Here is a 16,568-nt window from a genome sequence, read left to right as displayed (position 1 = left end):
TTTGGGCAATATTAATTGGTTAATTATGCTTTTATATCTCCTTCAAACTTAAGAAGTCCTGAATCTAGATTCTCCATTACTACCACAATTATTCTTATATAAGTTGTATAAAGCAGGCTACAAAAGAATGGCAGGCCCAGCATAATACAGGTAGTCCTCAAGTTATGACCATTCATTCAGTGACCATTCAAAGTTACGACAGAGGTGAAAAAATGGACTTATGACTGGTCCTCGAAGTTATGGCTGTTGCAATGCTCCCGTTGTTACTTGATCACGATCTGAGCATCTGGCAACCAGTTTGCACTTACGACCAGTTGCCAAGCACCCCATAATCATGTGATCGTCATTTGCTACCAGCTTCCCACAAGCAAGTCAATGGGGAAGCCAACAGGGGAAGTCACACTTTTCTTTGCTTGCTTGCTCATATGCACTGCGCCCTCCTTCCCTCCTTCACTCACATGCAGGCATCACACTCTCTTTCCTTCACTTGCATGCATGCACTGCACCCTTTGCTTTGTCACACACACTGCACCCTCCTTCCTCCTTCACTTGCTTGTGTGCAACAGGAGCTTTGCAGGAGGAAGGAGAAAGCCTTACGAATGGCCAGAAGTTTCCAATGTGAGCTGCAGAGCATGCTTTTTCAGTGTCCCTGGAGAGTCCTCCAGTGTGCGAAGGAGTACATGTGAGTGATCAAAGGGGGAAGGAAAGCGCTGGTGCATGTGAGTGAGTGAAGGGGGAAGGAGGTCGCTGGTGAGTGCAAGAGAGCAAAGGAGGGAAGGAAAGCGCTGGTGGGTGCAAGTGAGCAAAGGGGAGAGTACTGGTGCATGCTAGTGAGCGGAGGGTGTGATGCATGTATGCGAGCAAAGGAGGGCACTTGTACATGCGAGTGAGCAAAGAAGGGTGCAGTGCACGCATACAAGTGAAGGGGGAAGGAGGGTGCTGGTGTGTGCGAGTGAGTGAAGGAGGGTAGTGTGTGTGCATGTGAGCAAGCGAAGGGATAAAGAGGGCCAAGAAGCCCCGGAGCCACAGCATGGCAAACAGCCCCAGAGCTGCGCAGTTTTGGGGAGTGCTGGGATTGCAGTTGCTAAGTGATGCAGTCATGTGACATCTCACTTTATGACCGCGTCGCTTAGTGATGGAAATTCCAGTCCCAATTGTGTCATAAGTTGAGGACTATCTGAATAGTGAACTTCATGACTGGAAATTTCAACTGAGGACTTTCCAGTAGAAGACTCCCATAATTCTGGTAACAAGCAACATTTCACATAATATACCTCATATAATTATGGATAAGGACTGTATGCTCACTATAAATTGGGGGGGGGGCGGGGAGAGGAAGCCTTTGGTGGCATACAACATAAATAAGTGTGTGTGTGTGTGTGTGTGTGTGTGTGTGTGTAGGGTATTCTAAACTATTTTTTTTTCCTCAGAGTTGAAAATAAGAATCAGTAACAGTATTGTTAACAACAATAAAAAGACTTTGAGACAGATTTCATACATTAATATAACTGGTAAATGTGTATAACTAGCACATCTTCACTGCTGTTTTGGTAGTAATGCCTATCCTTATTTTGTAAGTCTTATTTCTCTGACAACCATATAGAAGCACACACCCCCAATTTAACTTTAAAATAGATCTTCCATGTCTAAAAAAAGCTTGTAATTATCTTTTTCAGAAATTCTTTAACTATTCAGTGCTTTGTGAATATGAATACCATCATAGCTGTGCTACATTCTTTTCTGTTTCTTGCTTTCTGTTTCCATAGCAATATAATGTTTAAACTGAAAAATGAACAGGAAACAGCATTACATTACTCTTATTTATAGATAATTTTAGAAAAGGATGATCTTTGTGAAGACATAACTAATTCTCCAATTCACAATTTTCTAACCCTAATAAAGAGCTTATGAACCTGAAAAATATTGTTTTACTTAAAGAAACCTTTTTACATAACTTCTCTTGAGACAGAAAAATGCTGTGTTGAGTCACATAGTGACTCTAGAATTCTTAGAGTGGGATGTGTCACAATGCGGCAGTAGATGTGGATATAGCACAAAAAAAGTAACTTCTATGTATTCAGGTGCAAGATCTTGGCCAATCTATAACATCACCATAACTGGCTGAGGCAGCTACTACACTGATATTAGCATCTCTTTCTTCGGGCCATCATAACAGGAAAAAAATGCAGGTTCCTTCAGAATGCTGCTAACTTGCTAAAATTGAAAATGATTGCCCATCTGGCATTGGGAGTGTACAGGAAGTGTATCAGAGATTGCATGAACTTTGGGGGAAAAAAAGCAGGCATGTTTATATCCTGATTACAATAAAACTTAGGGGTCTGTTTATTTACTGTATGAGTTTTCACCAGACTTGGCGATAAACCCTATCTGTGTGTGGACACTGCAGCTGTACATTCGTAAGGGTCCATATTTAGACAATAAGAATTCAGATAATATTTAAAAAGTTATTAAATCATGTATACTAGTAGGAAATGCTGTTACTGTCACTTTTTATGGTCATATTATTGCATATGCATCATTAAATAAATAAATAAATGCATGAGATCAACATGAAAAATAAATTGAAAATCCTTTGAGCAAAAGTGGCTACAGATCCTACCAACAGTTTATATGGAGAGATACAGCAAACCAAATTTGAGCTAAAAAGTATCTTACTGCAAAAATATCAAATTTGCTTTAACATATTTACATCAAATGTACTGGGAAAATGGTAAAAGATTTGATTAGAACTTGGCAAATCATTTAAAGAAGAAAAAAGATGGAAAAAAACACTACAGCTATTAAAGATAAGGAAGATAAGTTGTGGACTTCTTCTCTGAAGATCTATAGTTTTACTTTCTTTAATTCTACTCAAATCTACTATAATAAACTTGAGAAAAGATTTCATGAAGGTGTAAACGTTTTTTTTTTGTTTAGCAAATAGAAAGAGACCATTATCTACAGGAGTCAAGAATGATCAGGCAGGTTTTGCTAAAAACAGATAGCATTTGGTTTGTTGTAAATCTGACTGATCTAAATAGAGAGGATCAAACTGCAGTTTGGATTGGATTTACACTGGATGCTAAAAAAGCCTTGGACAATTTTTTAAATATTTGTTTCAAATGCCTACCTTATGCCTTACTCAAGATTATATGTTATTTCATAATTCTTTTGAAATTATAAACTAGTATTATATGCTGATATTGTATTATTTATGTCTGTACTTAATGCTTCGATTCCAGCTTTGGAAAAACAGCAGGATATTCAGTTAACTGGTCCAAGTCAGAATTGATGCCAGTAGTTAAAATCCCTTCATTAATTCAATATCAAGTTATCAATTTTATATACGTAATAACTATATTAACCATATTGGGGTCCTTACCTCTTGTAATTTATCACAGATAATCATTTTAAGTATTAATAAAATATATGAGAGATCTCTTCAGATTTTGATAGATGACTATGCTTAAACCTCACCCCTTGGGGCAAGGTTAATACTCTTAAAATAAATGTACCTCCCATACCAGTGGTTCTCAACCATTTTGGTTTCAGTACCCCTTTACGTTCTTAAAACCAATGAGGACCCCAAAGAGCTTTGGTTTATGTGGATTATATCTAGAAATGTATTAGAAATTAAACCTGAGATATTTAAAAAAAAATTATTTGTTTGACTTACTGGACCTCAAAGACCTCACTTTGAGAACCACTGTCCTATACTATTACACATTTAGTGTGGAATTACTATGCATATACACTCAAGAGAACATATGATGGTTGGTAATTCTGAGAGGATATCCCCCTGGCTTGCAAAAATCCAGGTGACCACTAGAAGGCAGAAAGGAATTAGCATATTCTATATATTTCTGCAACCATCTAGTAGTTGTCAGGAGTTTTGCAACCAAGATATGGTAGTCCTAATCTTTCATGAGTATACTTAAAATGAAAAGCAAACCATGCCAATCCTAGTAATAACTTTCAACGCAAATGAATTGCATAAGCAGTACTTACCTGTAAATGCTTCAAACTATCTATTGCTAAGATACTAACTCCATTATCTAGAAATGAAACATCTATTTCACGATTTAACACAATAGCAGACGACTTGCAGACTTTATTTGTTTCCCATATCTGTTGAAGAGAAAATGATGAACAGAAGTTATGTCAGCCAATTGTAGGACTTTGAGCACACATAAATTAAACTCCAAAATTTAAGGCTATAATTACTCAGTGGAGTCCTTGGTGTTCTCTGAGCTTGGCAGTTTGTTTGCAGATGTTTCATTACCTGACTAACATCATCAGTGCTAGTGAATGTGGGTTTGCTCCCTCTTTATCTACAGGAGCTACAATTATTCATTTAAAAATATACATCAGTTTCCTTTATTCCGTCTATTAAGTTATTTAATGAATAATTTATCTGTGCATTTTGTGCAATCACATGTTAATCAAACTCTTCCATTAAGTTCAAGTTCTTCCATTAAGTTCAAAGAATTCCAGATTCCATAATTTGTCTTAACAGAATGAACAGTTAAAATCAGGCCTTCCCCACATTGGCACTCATACTATGGAATTCCTTGTCAAAAGGAAGTCACTAGGCTTTCATTCTAGCAATGTATGTAGATACTCATGTGATGCTGCACATTTCTACTTTCTATTATTGTGCAGTATTTATTTATTTATTTATTAAATTTCTCTCTGCCCATCTACCTCCAATGGGGGACTCTGGGTGGCTCACAGAAAGCATTAAAACAATAAATACATATAAATACATAAAACATAAGAAATTTATACAAAACATTACCAAAAAGAAGGAAAAGGTCCAAGAATATGATGGTTCTGGGGCTGAAGACAGCAAGCCTCTATGCGGCTAGCCATCCCGATGCTTGATGTATTCCCTCCTCACCCCAGCCCAAGTGGCAGAGCCAGGTCTTCAAAGCACTCTGAAAGGCCAGGAGTGAGGGGGCCAATCTCACCTCTGGGGGCAGAATATTCCAAAGAGCAGGGGCTACAGCAGAGAAGGCCCGCCTTCTGGACCTGGCTAATTGGAGTTCTTTTACCGAGCGGGTCCGAAGCATGCCCTCTCTGTGTGATTGGGTGGGACGGGTTAAAGTCATGGGGAAGAGGCGGTCCCTTACGTAACCTGGTCCCATGCCACGTAGGGCTTTAAAGGTGATAACCAACACCTTGAATTGGGCCCGGAAGCAAACTGGTACCCAATGCAGCTCGCGGAGCAATGGCGTTATGTGGGCCCTTCTTGGGGCTCCCAAAATAGCCCATGCGGCTGCATTCTGGACCAGCTGTAGCTTCTGGATGCTCTTCAAGGGTAGCCCCATGTAGAGCGCATTGCAGTAGTCTATATGGGAGATAAAAAAGGCATAAGTCACTGTTTGAAGGGCATCCCAATCCAGGAAAGGGTATAACTGATGCACAACCTGAAGTTGTGCAAAGGCCCTTCTTGCCACGGCTGCAACCTGCTCTTCAAGCAGGGGCCGTGAGTCTAGGAGGACCCCTAGATTATGCACTGGGTCTGTCTGGGGCAGTGCTACCCCATCCAGCACCAAAGATGACAAAGTCCCAGATACAGAGGAGCCATTAACCCCCAGCCACTCCACCTTACCAGGGTTCAGCTGAAGCCTGTTGTTCCCCATCCAGACCCTTACAGCCTCCAGGCACCGTGAAAGGGTAGTCATGGCATCACTTACCTCACCTGGGATGGAGATGTTTAATTGAGTATCATCAGCATATTGATGATACCTCATCCCATGATGATGGATGATCTCACCCAGCAGTTTCATGTAGATGTTGAAAAGGAGCGGAGAGAGAACCGAACCCTGCGGCACCCCACAAAGGAGGGGCCGGGGATGGGATCTCTTGCTCCCTATCACACTGATTGGGATCGGCCCTGGAGAAAGGAGGTAAACCAGCACAGAACCATGCTGCCCACCCCCAATTCCCTGAGCCGTCCCAAAAGGATACCATGGTCAGCAGTATCGAAAGCCACTGAGAGATCAAGGAGAGCAAGGATGGTCGCCCTTCCACCATCCCACTCCCGCCAGAGATCATCCATAAGTGCAACCAATGCCGCTTCCGTTCCATAACCGGGCCTGAAACCTGACTGAAAAGGGTCCAGATAAACCGTTTCCTTCAGAACCCTTTGGAGCTGTGATGCCACCACTTTCTCAACCATCTTCCCCAAAAAGGGAAGGTGGGAGACTGGACGAAAACTGTCCAGTACGGTAGGATGCAGGGAGGGTTTCTTGAGGAGGGGGTGCACCAGTGCCTCCTTAAAGGCAGCCAGGAACACTCCCTCCTGCAAGGATGTATTAACCATCACCTGGATCCAACCACATGTCACCTCCCGAGCTGCTTTCACCAGCCAGGAGGGGCATGGGTCAAGATGGCAAGTGGCGGCCTTCACCGTCCCCAGGATCCTGTCCACTTCCTCAGGATCAACAGGATCAAGCTGTTCCCAGATAACTAGGTAAGAACGATCCCCTGGTATCTCCCCAGACCCTGCCCCATGCTCAGAGTCCAACTTGGAACAAATCTGAGTGAATTTGTCCTGCAGATGCTCTGAAAATTCCTCCACGCAGCCCTGCAAATGAACCACCACATCCCCCTTACCAAGGAGGGATCTAGTGATTCTGAACAGGGCTGCCGGGTGGCATTCTGCGGACATAAGAGCGGAGAAATAAAGATACTTTGCCGTTCTTATCACCACAATGTAGGCCTTGATAGCGGCTCTAACCTGTGTTTGGTCGGATTCGGTCTTCGTCTTCCTCCAATGGCACTCTAGATGTCTCTTGACCTTCTTCAGAACCCTCAACTCCTCTGTAAACCACGGGGAGTGTTGGGGCCGATGTGGCAAGAGAGGTCTTATAGGGGCGATGCTGTCCAAGGCCCCAGCCGCCTCTCTATTCCAGGCAGCAGCCAACACCTCCGCTGGACCGTGCAGCAAATCCACGGGAATACCCCCCAGCTCCCACTGAAACCCTGACGGGTCCATCAGGCACTGGGGGCGGACCAATCACATGGGTCCTGCCTCCCTGGGGAGAGGGGTGGCATAGGAGAAACTCAGGGTCACCAGGATGTGATCTGACCATGACAAGGGGGAAAGCTGTAAATCTCCCCTCAGATCACTTTGCCATTGCTCCGACAAGAAGACCAAGCCCGGCATGTGGCCACTGTCTTAGGTTGGGTCCCGCACAATCTGAGACAGGCTGTTGGCCGCCATGGTGGCCAAGAACTCCCAAGCCACCTCCGAGGTCCATCCCAGGGATGGCAGGTTGAAGTCCCCCAGAACCATAAGTCTGGGGAACTCTACCAGCCCCGAGATGGCCTCCAGCAGCTCAGGCAGGGAGGTTGCCAAACAGCAGGGAGGCTGGTACAGTAGCAAGGCTCCCAACTGTTTGTGGGAGCCGAACCTAAAGAACAGTGTCTCACAGCCACTGAAAGAAACTTGTGGAACAATGCCCCTGAAGGCCACCAGAGATTCCCGGATAACAACAGCCACCCCTCCTCCCCTGCCCTGGCATCTCGGCTGGTGCCACACTGTGAACCCAGCTGGGCACATTTCCAAGAGGGGCACCCCCCTCGGGCCCCAGCCAGGTCTCGGTAACATTTAATGTATTTATCCTATTTTCTAACTTGACTTTAAAATGAAGGTTTTTTAACAATGGACATCTGAAGAGTTCTTTAAGGGAGCTATGAATTATATAAATACACAGATAAAGAATTTCATATAAATATTTTTCTATACTATGGAATTTAAAAAGAATGAAGCATAAAATAGGGATACAGTGCAACTAATTTAAATATGCTGAAGTTCTGTAAATGTTTTGATTGCTACAATTTCTCATTTGACCCGTTATGAAATCAGTGCATATATCCTGGACTTCAACTTCTGGATAATACAATAGAAGACAGTTAGTCATTATTTTGCTCTCTGTTAAAATGTCCAGCAAAGAACTAGGGGAAAAACTTACCCTTATTGTTTGGTCATCAGAAGAAGTGACAAAAAAAGACCCATCAAGAGAAAAAGTCACAGAATGTACCCAACTCATATGTCCTAGGCACTCAGCTATTTTGGAAATGGATTCAATATTCCATATCTAATAGAAGAATTAAAAAAAATCACTTTTAATATAAGAACATAAAAATAACTACCAAATCAGATCAAATGATGACAAATCACTGTCTCCCACAGTCTATTAAGATGCCCTGGGAGGTTTGCAAGAGGCATACATCAGACCTCCCATGCTATTGTTTCCTAGTAATTGGTATTCTATTTAGAATCAGAGCTTTCATCTATCAATGGGCCAGTGTTTGTAAAAATTTTTTATCAAACATTATAATTAAAAATAGATCACATTCAAAAAGCTTCCTTTAAAATGTTAGGCTGTCAGTAATGACTACAAATTACAAGAAATATTATAGAGATGTACAGAATTAAAATGAGCCCTCGTCTAAAAGTAAAGTTAATAGAAGATTAGATTTTAATTGCTTAACTCTGCTCTATTTCAAGCACTCTCTGTTGTCATCTTAAGGTAGCTGGAACCACCACAGTCACTAAACAATAAATATGCATTAGAATTATAGGATAGAAAAAAATAAAAAAAATAATAATAAAAAATAAATAAAAATAAACATTAAATAGAACATACAAACAATGATAAATTGTTAATTTGCTTTTCTGAATTTCAAGCAAAATGGCTTATCAAAGTGATATGGGACCTTGCAGTTTCACTGCTATTTTTCAATAATAATGGTGACATATTCCCCTTGAACTGTAATTCTGACTTCAAATATTAAATCCAAAATTATACAGATATGCAGATTATTGACTGAAACTATCATGTATAAGAGTTTTATTTCAATTCTACTGAAAAACAAAGTGGAGACTTAGATAATCTCAGTAACGGCTATTTGCAAGGATCAAAAAATCACTACTCAGAGTGTCAGTATATTGCATGCATTTGCTAGCTAGTGGGATGTAGGCAACAAGATTATGGCTTGTAATAGAGATGCTAACTAGCATAGACTAGCATAAGCATAATTGGGATAAACATGGGCTTTGGTTGTATTTGTGGCATACTGGCCAAAATGTGTCAAAACTAACCAGTACTATATCCTTACTATTAGAAGGGAATGCTGAATGTGACTAAAGCTGGTAACCCAGTCTTTTTCTAGCTTAGTAAAAAGCATTATGCGAAAATCTTGATTAATTAAAGTTATGATGGGTCATGGAAGTTAATATTCATTACCATGACCTATCAAAGACTGCCTTGAAATGCAAGGGAAGTCCATGGTAAAGATATGTTCTTTCCTGATTGTGAAATGAAGAGAAAGATGAGTAATAGATGTGAGATTTTATCTTGTAGAATTGATGAATTATGCGCATGGAAGTGATAGTATAGGTTTAATTATGAATGAAAGAGCTAAAGTATATGTCATAAGTATATATTTGTGTCACCTAGACTATTGTGGGAATTTACAGATTGGTGATAGTTGCATATTATGCTCTACTGTGATAATAAAAGAACCAGAAATATGTCTCAGGAAACTTTGTGCAATATTCTGAATGAATACAACCTGGGGGGGAAATGTTATTCTGTCTGATGGCATGAATGGCTAGGTAGAAACAAAATAATATGGGGGAAAAAAACGGTTTGGGAAGAAGGGACCATTTGGAAACCCAATAACATATATGAAGAATAGTGATTATTTGATAAGTATAAGGTTAAAATGGTATGTTTATGAATTATGCATAAATCTAGCCATGCATACACATGGCAAAGGAATGATCTAAAGTGTAGCTGATTCAATGGTTCATAACGAAAAACTAAAATAATGAAGGATACAAAGGTGATAAGATGTTCTGAATATGGGACATTTTTTGGTAGTGTCAAAGGGCATCTTGGAGAAAAATGGACTGAGAAGACAAGGAAAGAAGTGAAAGGGCTAGAGTGAAAGTTGTAAGACTAGGAGAAAGTATGAGTTCTCTATGTAAAAGTAATTGAGGACAGATTGATCTCCCAAAAGAATGGGACAAATAAATAAAGATGTTGTGAAAGCTGTTTGGAAAAGAAGTATGATTCAGAGTATCATAGAAGTTTGTGGAGTTATGCTAATGGAATGTATAATAAAGGAAATTTGATGGAATGAAGTGAAAAAGGTTATAAATGAGAAAAAATGCAAGTAAGGAATTCTGCTGAAAATTGAGGATAGAAATAAGGTGTATAAGTGTAGAGAGAAGAGAGACCAAGGAAATGTTTATTAAAAATGTATTAACCCTAACCACCCAGAATCATCCCACAGTGAGATGGGTGGTGACAAATGTGAAATATAAATAAAAATAAAAAATAAAAAGAGGTGGAGAATATAAAAACCAATTTAAATGGAAATAAAACACTGCTTTGGAAATGGGTAGAAATGGTTAAAAAGGAACCCTACAGAAGAATGACTGGAATTAAGAATAAAATTAAGAATGAAAGAGAATAAATGACTTGGGATGAAACTGAAATGAGGGAATGCTGGAAAGAGTATTTTACAGATTTATAGGGAAATGTGTGGTAGAGTAGAATAGAAATGAATGCTATAAATGGGAGTGTCCAACAAAAATTTATGAGAAGGAAGTCAGAAACATCAGGAAAATTCTGGAACAATGGTAAGCCTACAAGTGTAGGCAGTATAACTGGAGAAATCTTAAAATGGGATGTGGTTTGCTTATAGCATAGGAGTGAGATTTGTTTAACAAGTGTGAAGGCTGCTTCTGTCCCTCTTATCATTGCCCTATAGAAAGAGAAAAGTAGCAACAGTGAATGAAAAAAGTAGAGGGGTTTGAGTCTGTTAAATCTGCTTATCTTCAAAGGGAGTACAGGTAATCCTTGTGAGCTGGGGGGGGCGTTCTGCAGTGTGGCGCAAAGCCACAGGCACCCCTGGAAGCCTCAGTTGCCCCAGCCCAGCAGCACTTACAACCACAGGGGGGCTGCGACTCCCTCCACCCGCCTATCTCCTCCCCAAGGTCTTCTGAGGCGCACGATTTGGAGAAGGAATCGTGTGAGCAGCTTGGAAAATGGTGCAAGTGGCTTCGGGAAGAAGGCCTGGCATGGCCAGCAGCTGCCTTGTATAGAGTAAGGTCAGGCCAGGTGCACCTCATCAGCAGCAGGAGGAAAACGGCAAAGATCAGCTGGGCGTGACAGAGCCTGTGGAGTGCAGGGCAGCAGGTGCAACTGGGGTTTTTTACAGTGATGCTGGGGTAGCTGGCTGCAATGTGGAGCTTTAGGTGGCATTTCTCAGTGGCAACGGTGGTGCTAGGGCTGAAGTAGAGGCTTGCGGAGTGGTGGCAGCTGGCTGAGACTGCTGAAGGCCCTGGGCCTCTACTTCAGCCCTAGCCTCAGTGCTGCTGCCACCAAGTGCCACTGTGCAGGGCAGCCAATAGGTTATAGATGGGGTTGGAGATAGGTGGGTAGGGGGAGTTGCAGTGCCCTGTGATCATAAGTGCAGGTGGGGAGGCTGCCAAGTGCCCGAATTTTGATCATGTGATTGCAGGGGCACTGCAATGGTCATAACTTTGGGTACAAGTCATAAGTTCATTTTTTCAGCACCATCATAATTTTGAACGGTCACTGAACACGGACTACCTGTAGCTTGACTATTTATGTATATAAGCATGTCACAATCAAGAGCAAGATTTGTGGTATTCTTTCTTTATCCCATTGCAGGAGGTGATTAAAAGGTAGACCAAATTCTCACCCTGGACAAAAGCCATACATTATTCTGGTTTGCCTGTGGGTTTTCTTTTCTTCTGAAGTGACTAGGTTAATAAACCTTTAAATGAACATTCAAAATATTTTTCTTGTTGACGTTGCTCTATATGATTGTTCTTACTGGACATAAATTACAAAGCTGGCTTGATGAATCTTTGCATAAAATTTAACAGTAATCTCATTGTGGATTCTTGATTGTAATGAAAGTTACTCTTGCCTCTTGGTCTTAGCCATCAGCAAGCATTTAGCTTTTAGCAACCTGACTCCATACAAAAGTTCAAATGTTTACATTTATAAACATATGAAGCTTCTTTATACAGGACCATTTTCAGCTGTACTTCCAATTATTGGATATATATTTTTACTAGCTGTTTTTAGAGATGCCAGGAATAGGAACTGGATTTTTCTGCAAACAGTAGGGGGGATGTGGATGTCTCAATATAAGTGTGGCTTCTGTAAAGTAACCATGCATGCACATGCACACAGAAACAGCTGGGAGCAGCTTCAAAACAGCTGTGTGAACTTTGCAAATGATGTGACTATTTTAATTATATGAAAAAAGCTTTTTAGTATGGATTCAAATATGTTGCTTTGCCCAATTATACTATTTACACTGAGCTATGACTCATCCTATTGTGAAATAACACATTATAGCAACAAGAAATCTGAGGATGGAAAGAAACATATATATTTACTTACTTCAACAGAATAATGTGATAAAGCAACTGCCACTATCTGACTATTGGGGCAGAAGTCACAGTACTGAATTGTGTTGTGGTGGCTCAGAAGAGCCTCTGCCAGTAATTCCTTGGTTTTAACATCAACAAGCTGTAAACATAATAAACATTTTAAGACAATATTTCCCATACTATTTGGAAAGTTACAGTTATACAAACTTGTAGCTGTGACATGCATGCATGTGTGCGTGTGTATATGTATATGTAACAATCATAATAAAAAAGGTATAGATTCCTTTTGATTTTACAGCATTGTAATTATTCAGCATTGCGTCCCAACAAAAAAGTTTTTATATATATATTTGCATACAAAAGAACAAAAGAAGTCTAGAACAGTGATGGTGAACATTTTGGGCTTGGCATGTCAAAAATTTTGAAAAATGCCTAACCTGATTCTGCTGGCGTGTCACACCCTCCTCCCCTGAATGGAAGAAAAACAATTCTTTACATATTCATTTATTTAAAAAAATACAGTGTAATCATGTGTGGTGCTATGTATTGTATAAAGAAACATCAAATAATTACAGAAATGAAATGAGAGTAAAACTCAGTTTCTTTGGTAACTCAAACAGGGAGGTCAGGAGTCGGTGAACACTGGCTTCTCACCCAAAATGTCATGGTGTGTCACCTTTAACATGAGTGTCATAGGTTTGCCATCACTGGTCTAGAACTTATAATTGATTTGCAGCAATAATCTGTTTGAAATATTCTCTATTATGTTAATATTTTATTAATGTAAAATTATCTTAGTCATTTCACTTAAAAACGTAATTACAATTACATGATTAACTAATTAAATAATTAAAAAGGAAAACAAATTCCACAACAACTCTTTAAAACTATACTACTCCTGCAAATTTTAGTATTTAATTAACAAATCTTGAATCAAATGCATTATTATGCCAATTTTAAACATGAACCAATTTAAGTATAAAATCTTTCAAATACTGTTTTATTTGTTTAACAAAATTATAAACATCTCTAAGCTGCAGGAAATGTGCTTCTTCTAGTATTATAGGACCAAACTTTCTGAAAAATTATAGTTTATCTTCCTAAGTCTAACTTATGTTTGTTTCAAAGTTCATTCACATTAAAATATTCTTTACAAATCAATTAATTTTATTAATTTATTCTCACTAGTAATTTCACAAGAGCATAAATATCCCTATACAAACCATGAATGTGTTATTACAAGACAGTACTTGCTGCCTGAACTGTTTATTATGAAGACAGCTAACGATGTCTTTTCTACCTAATAGATATAATTGCTTAACTTCATCTTATCTTATTCACATCTCTTTCCTACTTCTGTCCAAATTTTCATCTACCTTATTTAACTAGAACTTAACTAAGCTTTAAGCTAATTAACTTAGTCAGGATTTACTACACAGCTTCAAGCTGTGGGTAAGAACGTTACTGTAATTATTATCTGTGCTGTCTTGAGAGGAGGTATGGACATCTGAAACAGGTTGATCTCAAGCCTGTACTGATGAAGATGGAAGAGAGCCATTTCTTGTTGCCCAAGACTGGGACTCAGCAACCACAAACTGTTACTACCTCATTTGGACAAATATTATTATAATGTGGTTATCTCCTGAAAAAGGGGGAAAGGAAGAGAAAATATTCATACAGCCAACACTATATGAAAGCTCTGACTATAACGGGAAGCAGCAAAATATGGTCTCTGAGCCTGGATGGAGGCCCGGAGGATGGGCTACACTATGGATGGTTTTGTGTTATTTTAGATAAAATAAGGGACACCACAAGGTAGGGAATTGTCCAGATTCAGTTCAGTGTCACATATACTAGCTGGAGTATTCTCTCACAAAACAAGCTGCTGCCCTACTTAAAGACTATGGGGAACTGAAGCTTTGGTCTTTCAGTGTATCTCTTCCTGCTATATGCTGATACAGTTCTTGAAGTTACTTGGCTATTCATTTAGGGAGACAGGAGAAGCTTTGGAGAAGTTACCCACAGATTCTGAGACTGAGCAGTAGATTCTGACCTCAGGTTGGAAAATAGAAGGGGGCTTCAAGGATTAACAAGCTAATCTCTGACTCTGCTTCAGAGTATTCCTGAATGAACACATGATATTATATAGCATATTGTCCCTCTTTTACCTTTCCTGCTGTATAGTTTAAAACGTATTAACACTGATTTCTCAAGTTTTAAAGCTATTTGAACTGAAACAACACAGCACTTCTATCTTTAAAAAAAAATTGTGAACACTGGTATCTCAAAACACAAGTTAAAAACAAGATGAAAGAAAGAAACATTACCAACCTATTCTTAAATACTTACAAAAAGCTTATTTTTAGCTGCCACTACTATTGCTGCACCATTAGATGACCAGGAACAACATTTCACTAACACTTCCACATCATCCTGGTATTCATCCCCATTTCTGAAGAAGTCTCCTATGTCAATAGTTTTCAGTTCATTTGCTGAATGCACATTCCAAAGCTTTTAAAAAAAGTTTTCCAATCTTTACTACTACTGTCAAATAGCAACACATTCTAGTCAAGCAACTAAGCTGATATCAAATTTCTTACATATTATTCATTTGGATTGCTTTATTTCTAAAATATTGCTAAGTAAGAACCATTCCATAAATACATTTTGTCTAGGCAAGCCTATTATGAATGCACATGAATAATTTTATTTTTAACCAGTATGGGAAGTATATTTTGTTTTATTTTATAGCCCACTTATCTAGATATACATATACTGTATACTTAAGTTTTCCCATACAATATTTTTAAAAAGCAGTTTGTTTCACTACATTTCATTTTTCATGTAGTCTTTAAAATTCTTTAGATAATGGAATATATTCTATTTAGACTCTTTGAGAGGAAAATCAATTCATATCAATCTGCATAAATTAAACACTCTCCATTTTGGTTCTCTAATGATTTTAATTCATAAGTTATTCTTTCCATAAAGGTCAAAGTCCAAACTTTTATTGTATCAATGTCAACGAAATCAATTTCACATACTTCCAATATGGAGCTATAACTTATCTTGTTTCTGTTAATAAAAAAGAGAACGTTTTGCTTCTTACATTGTATTCTCTATATTAAATATATTTCAGAATCACAGTTACTGAGTTTGGTTGATATACAGTATTATTTTGTTATAAGCCCTATCTCTAAAAAGACTTTTGATCTAAATCTCTGTATATTACAGTGGGGCAAAAAAGTATTTAGTCAGCCACCAATTGTGCAAGTTCTCCCACTTAAAAAGATGAGAGAGGCCTGTTTTTCATCATAGGTATACCTCAACTATGAGAGACAAAATGGGGGGAAAAATCCAGAAAATCACATTGTCTGATTTTTAAAGAATTTATTTGCAAATCATGGTAGAAAATAAGTATTTGGTCAATATCCAAAGTTCATCTCAATACTTTGTTATATATCCTTTGTTGGCAATGACAGAGGTCAAACGTTTTCTGTAAGTCTTCACAAGGTTGTCACACACTGTTGCTGGTATTTTGGCCCATTCCTCCATGCAGATCTCCTCTAGAGCAGTGATGTTTTGGGTCTGTCGCTGGGCAACATGGACTTTCAACTCCCTCCAAAGGTTTTCCATGGGGTTGAGATCTGGAGACTGGCTAGGCCACTCCAGGACCTTGAAATGCTTCTTACGAAGCCACTCCTTCGTTGCCCAGGCGGTGTGTTTGGGATCATTGTCATGCTGAAAGACCCAGCCACGTTTCATCTTCAGTGCCCTTGCTGATGGAAGGAGGTGTTCACTCAAAATTTCACGATACATGGCCCCATTCATTCTTTCCTTTACACGGATCAGTCGTCCTGGTCCCTTTGCAGAAAAACAGCCCCAAAGCATGATGTTTCCACCCCCATGCTTCACAGTAGGTATGGTGTTCTTTGGATGCAACTCAGCATTCTCTCTCCTCCAAACACGATGAGTTGAGTTTAGACCAAAACATTCTACTTTGGTTTCATCTGACCATATGACATTCTCCCAATCCTCTTCTGGATCATCCAAATGCTCTCTAACAAACTTCAGACGGGCCTGGACATGTACTGGCTTAAGCAGGGGTCATGTC

General features: G+C 39.3%; 1 protein-coding gene across 1 annotated transcript in view; it reads right to left on the bottom strand.

Annotated features, from left to right (window-relative positions):
* APAF1 (apoptotic peptidase activating factor 1) overlaps nucleotides 1-16,568 on the bottom strand; it is a 62,814-nt gene that overhangs the window by 17,977 nt on the left and 28,269 nt on the right. The window contains exons 17-20 of the mRNA XM_007420190.4: nucleotides 14,804-14,965; nucleotides 12,465-12,593; nucleotides 7,983-8,108; nucleotides 4,009-4,128 (exon numbers count right to left, since the gene is read on the bottom strand). Of these exons, the coding sequence (XP_007420252.1) occupies nucleotides 4,009-4,128; nucleotides 7,983-8,108; nucleotides 12,465-12,593; nucleotides 14,804-14,965 (537 nt within the window). The remainder of the gene's footprint in view (nucleotides 1-4,008; nucleotides 4,129-7,982; nucleotides 8,109-12,464; nucleotides 12,594-14,803; nucleotides 14,966-16,568) is intronic.

This window comes from Python bivittatus, unplaced genomic scaffold (assembly GCF_059951505.1).
Source record: "Python bivittatus isolate LINGU-HERP-01145 unplaced genomic scaffold, Pbiv_v1 ctg000330_np1212, whole genome shotgun sequence".
Taxonomy (NCBI): Eukaryota; Metazoa; Chordata; class Lepidosauria; order Squamata; family Pythonidae; genus Python; species Python bivittatus.
Note: the sequence above shows the minus strand (reverse complement) of the source record. Positions and strands in the feature narration are given on the sequence as shown.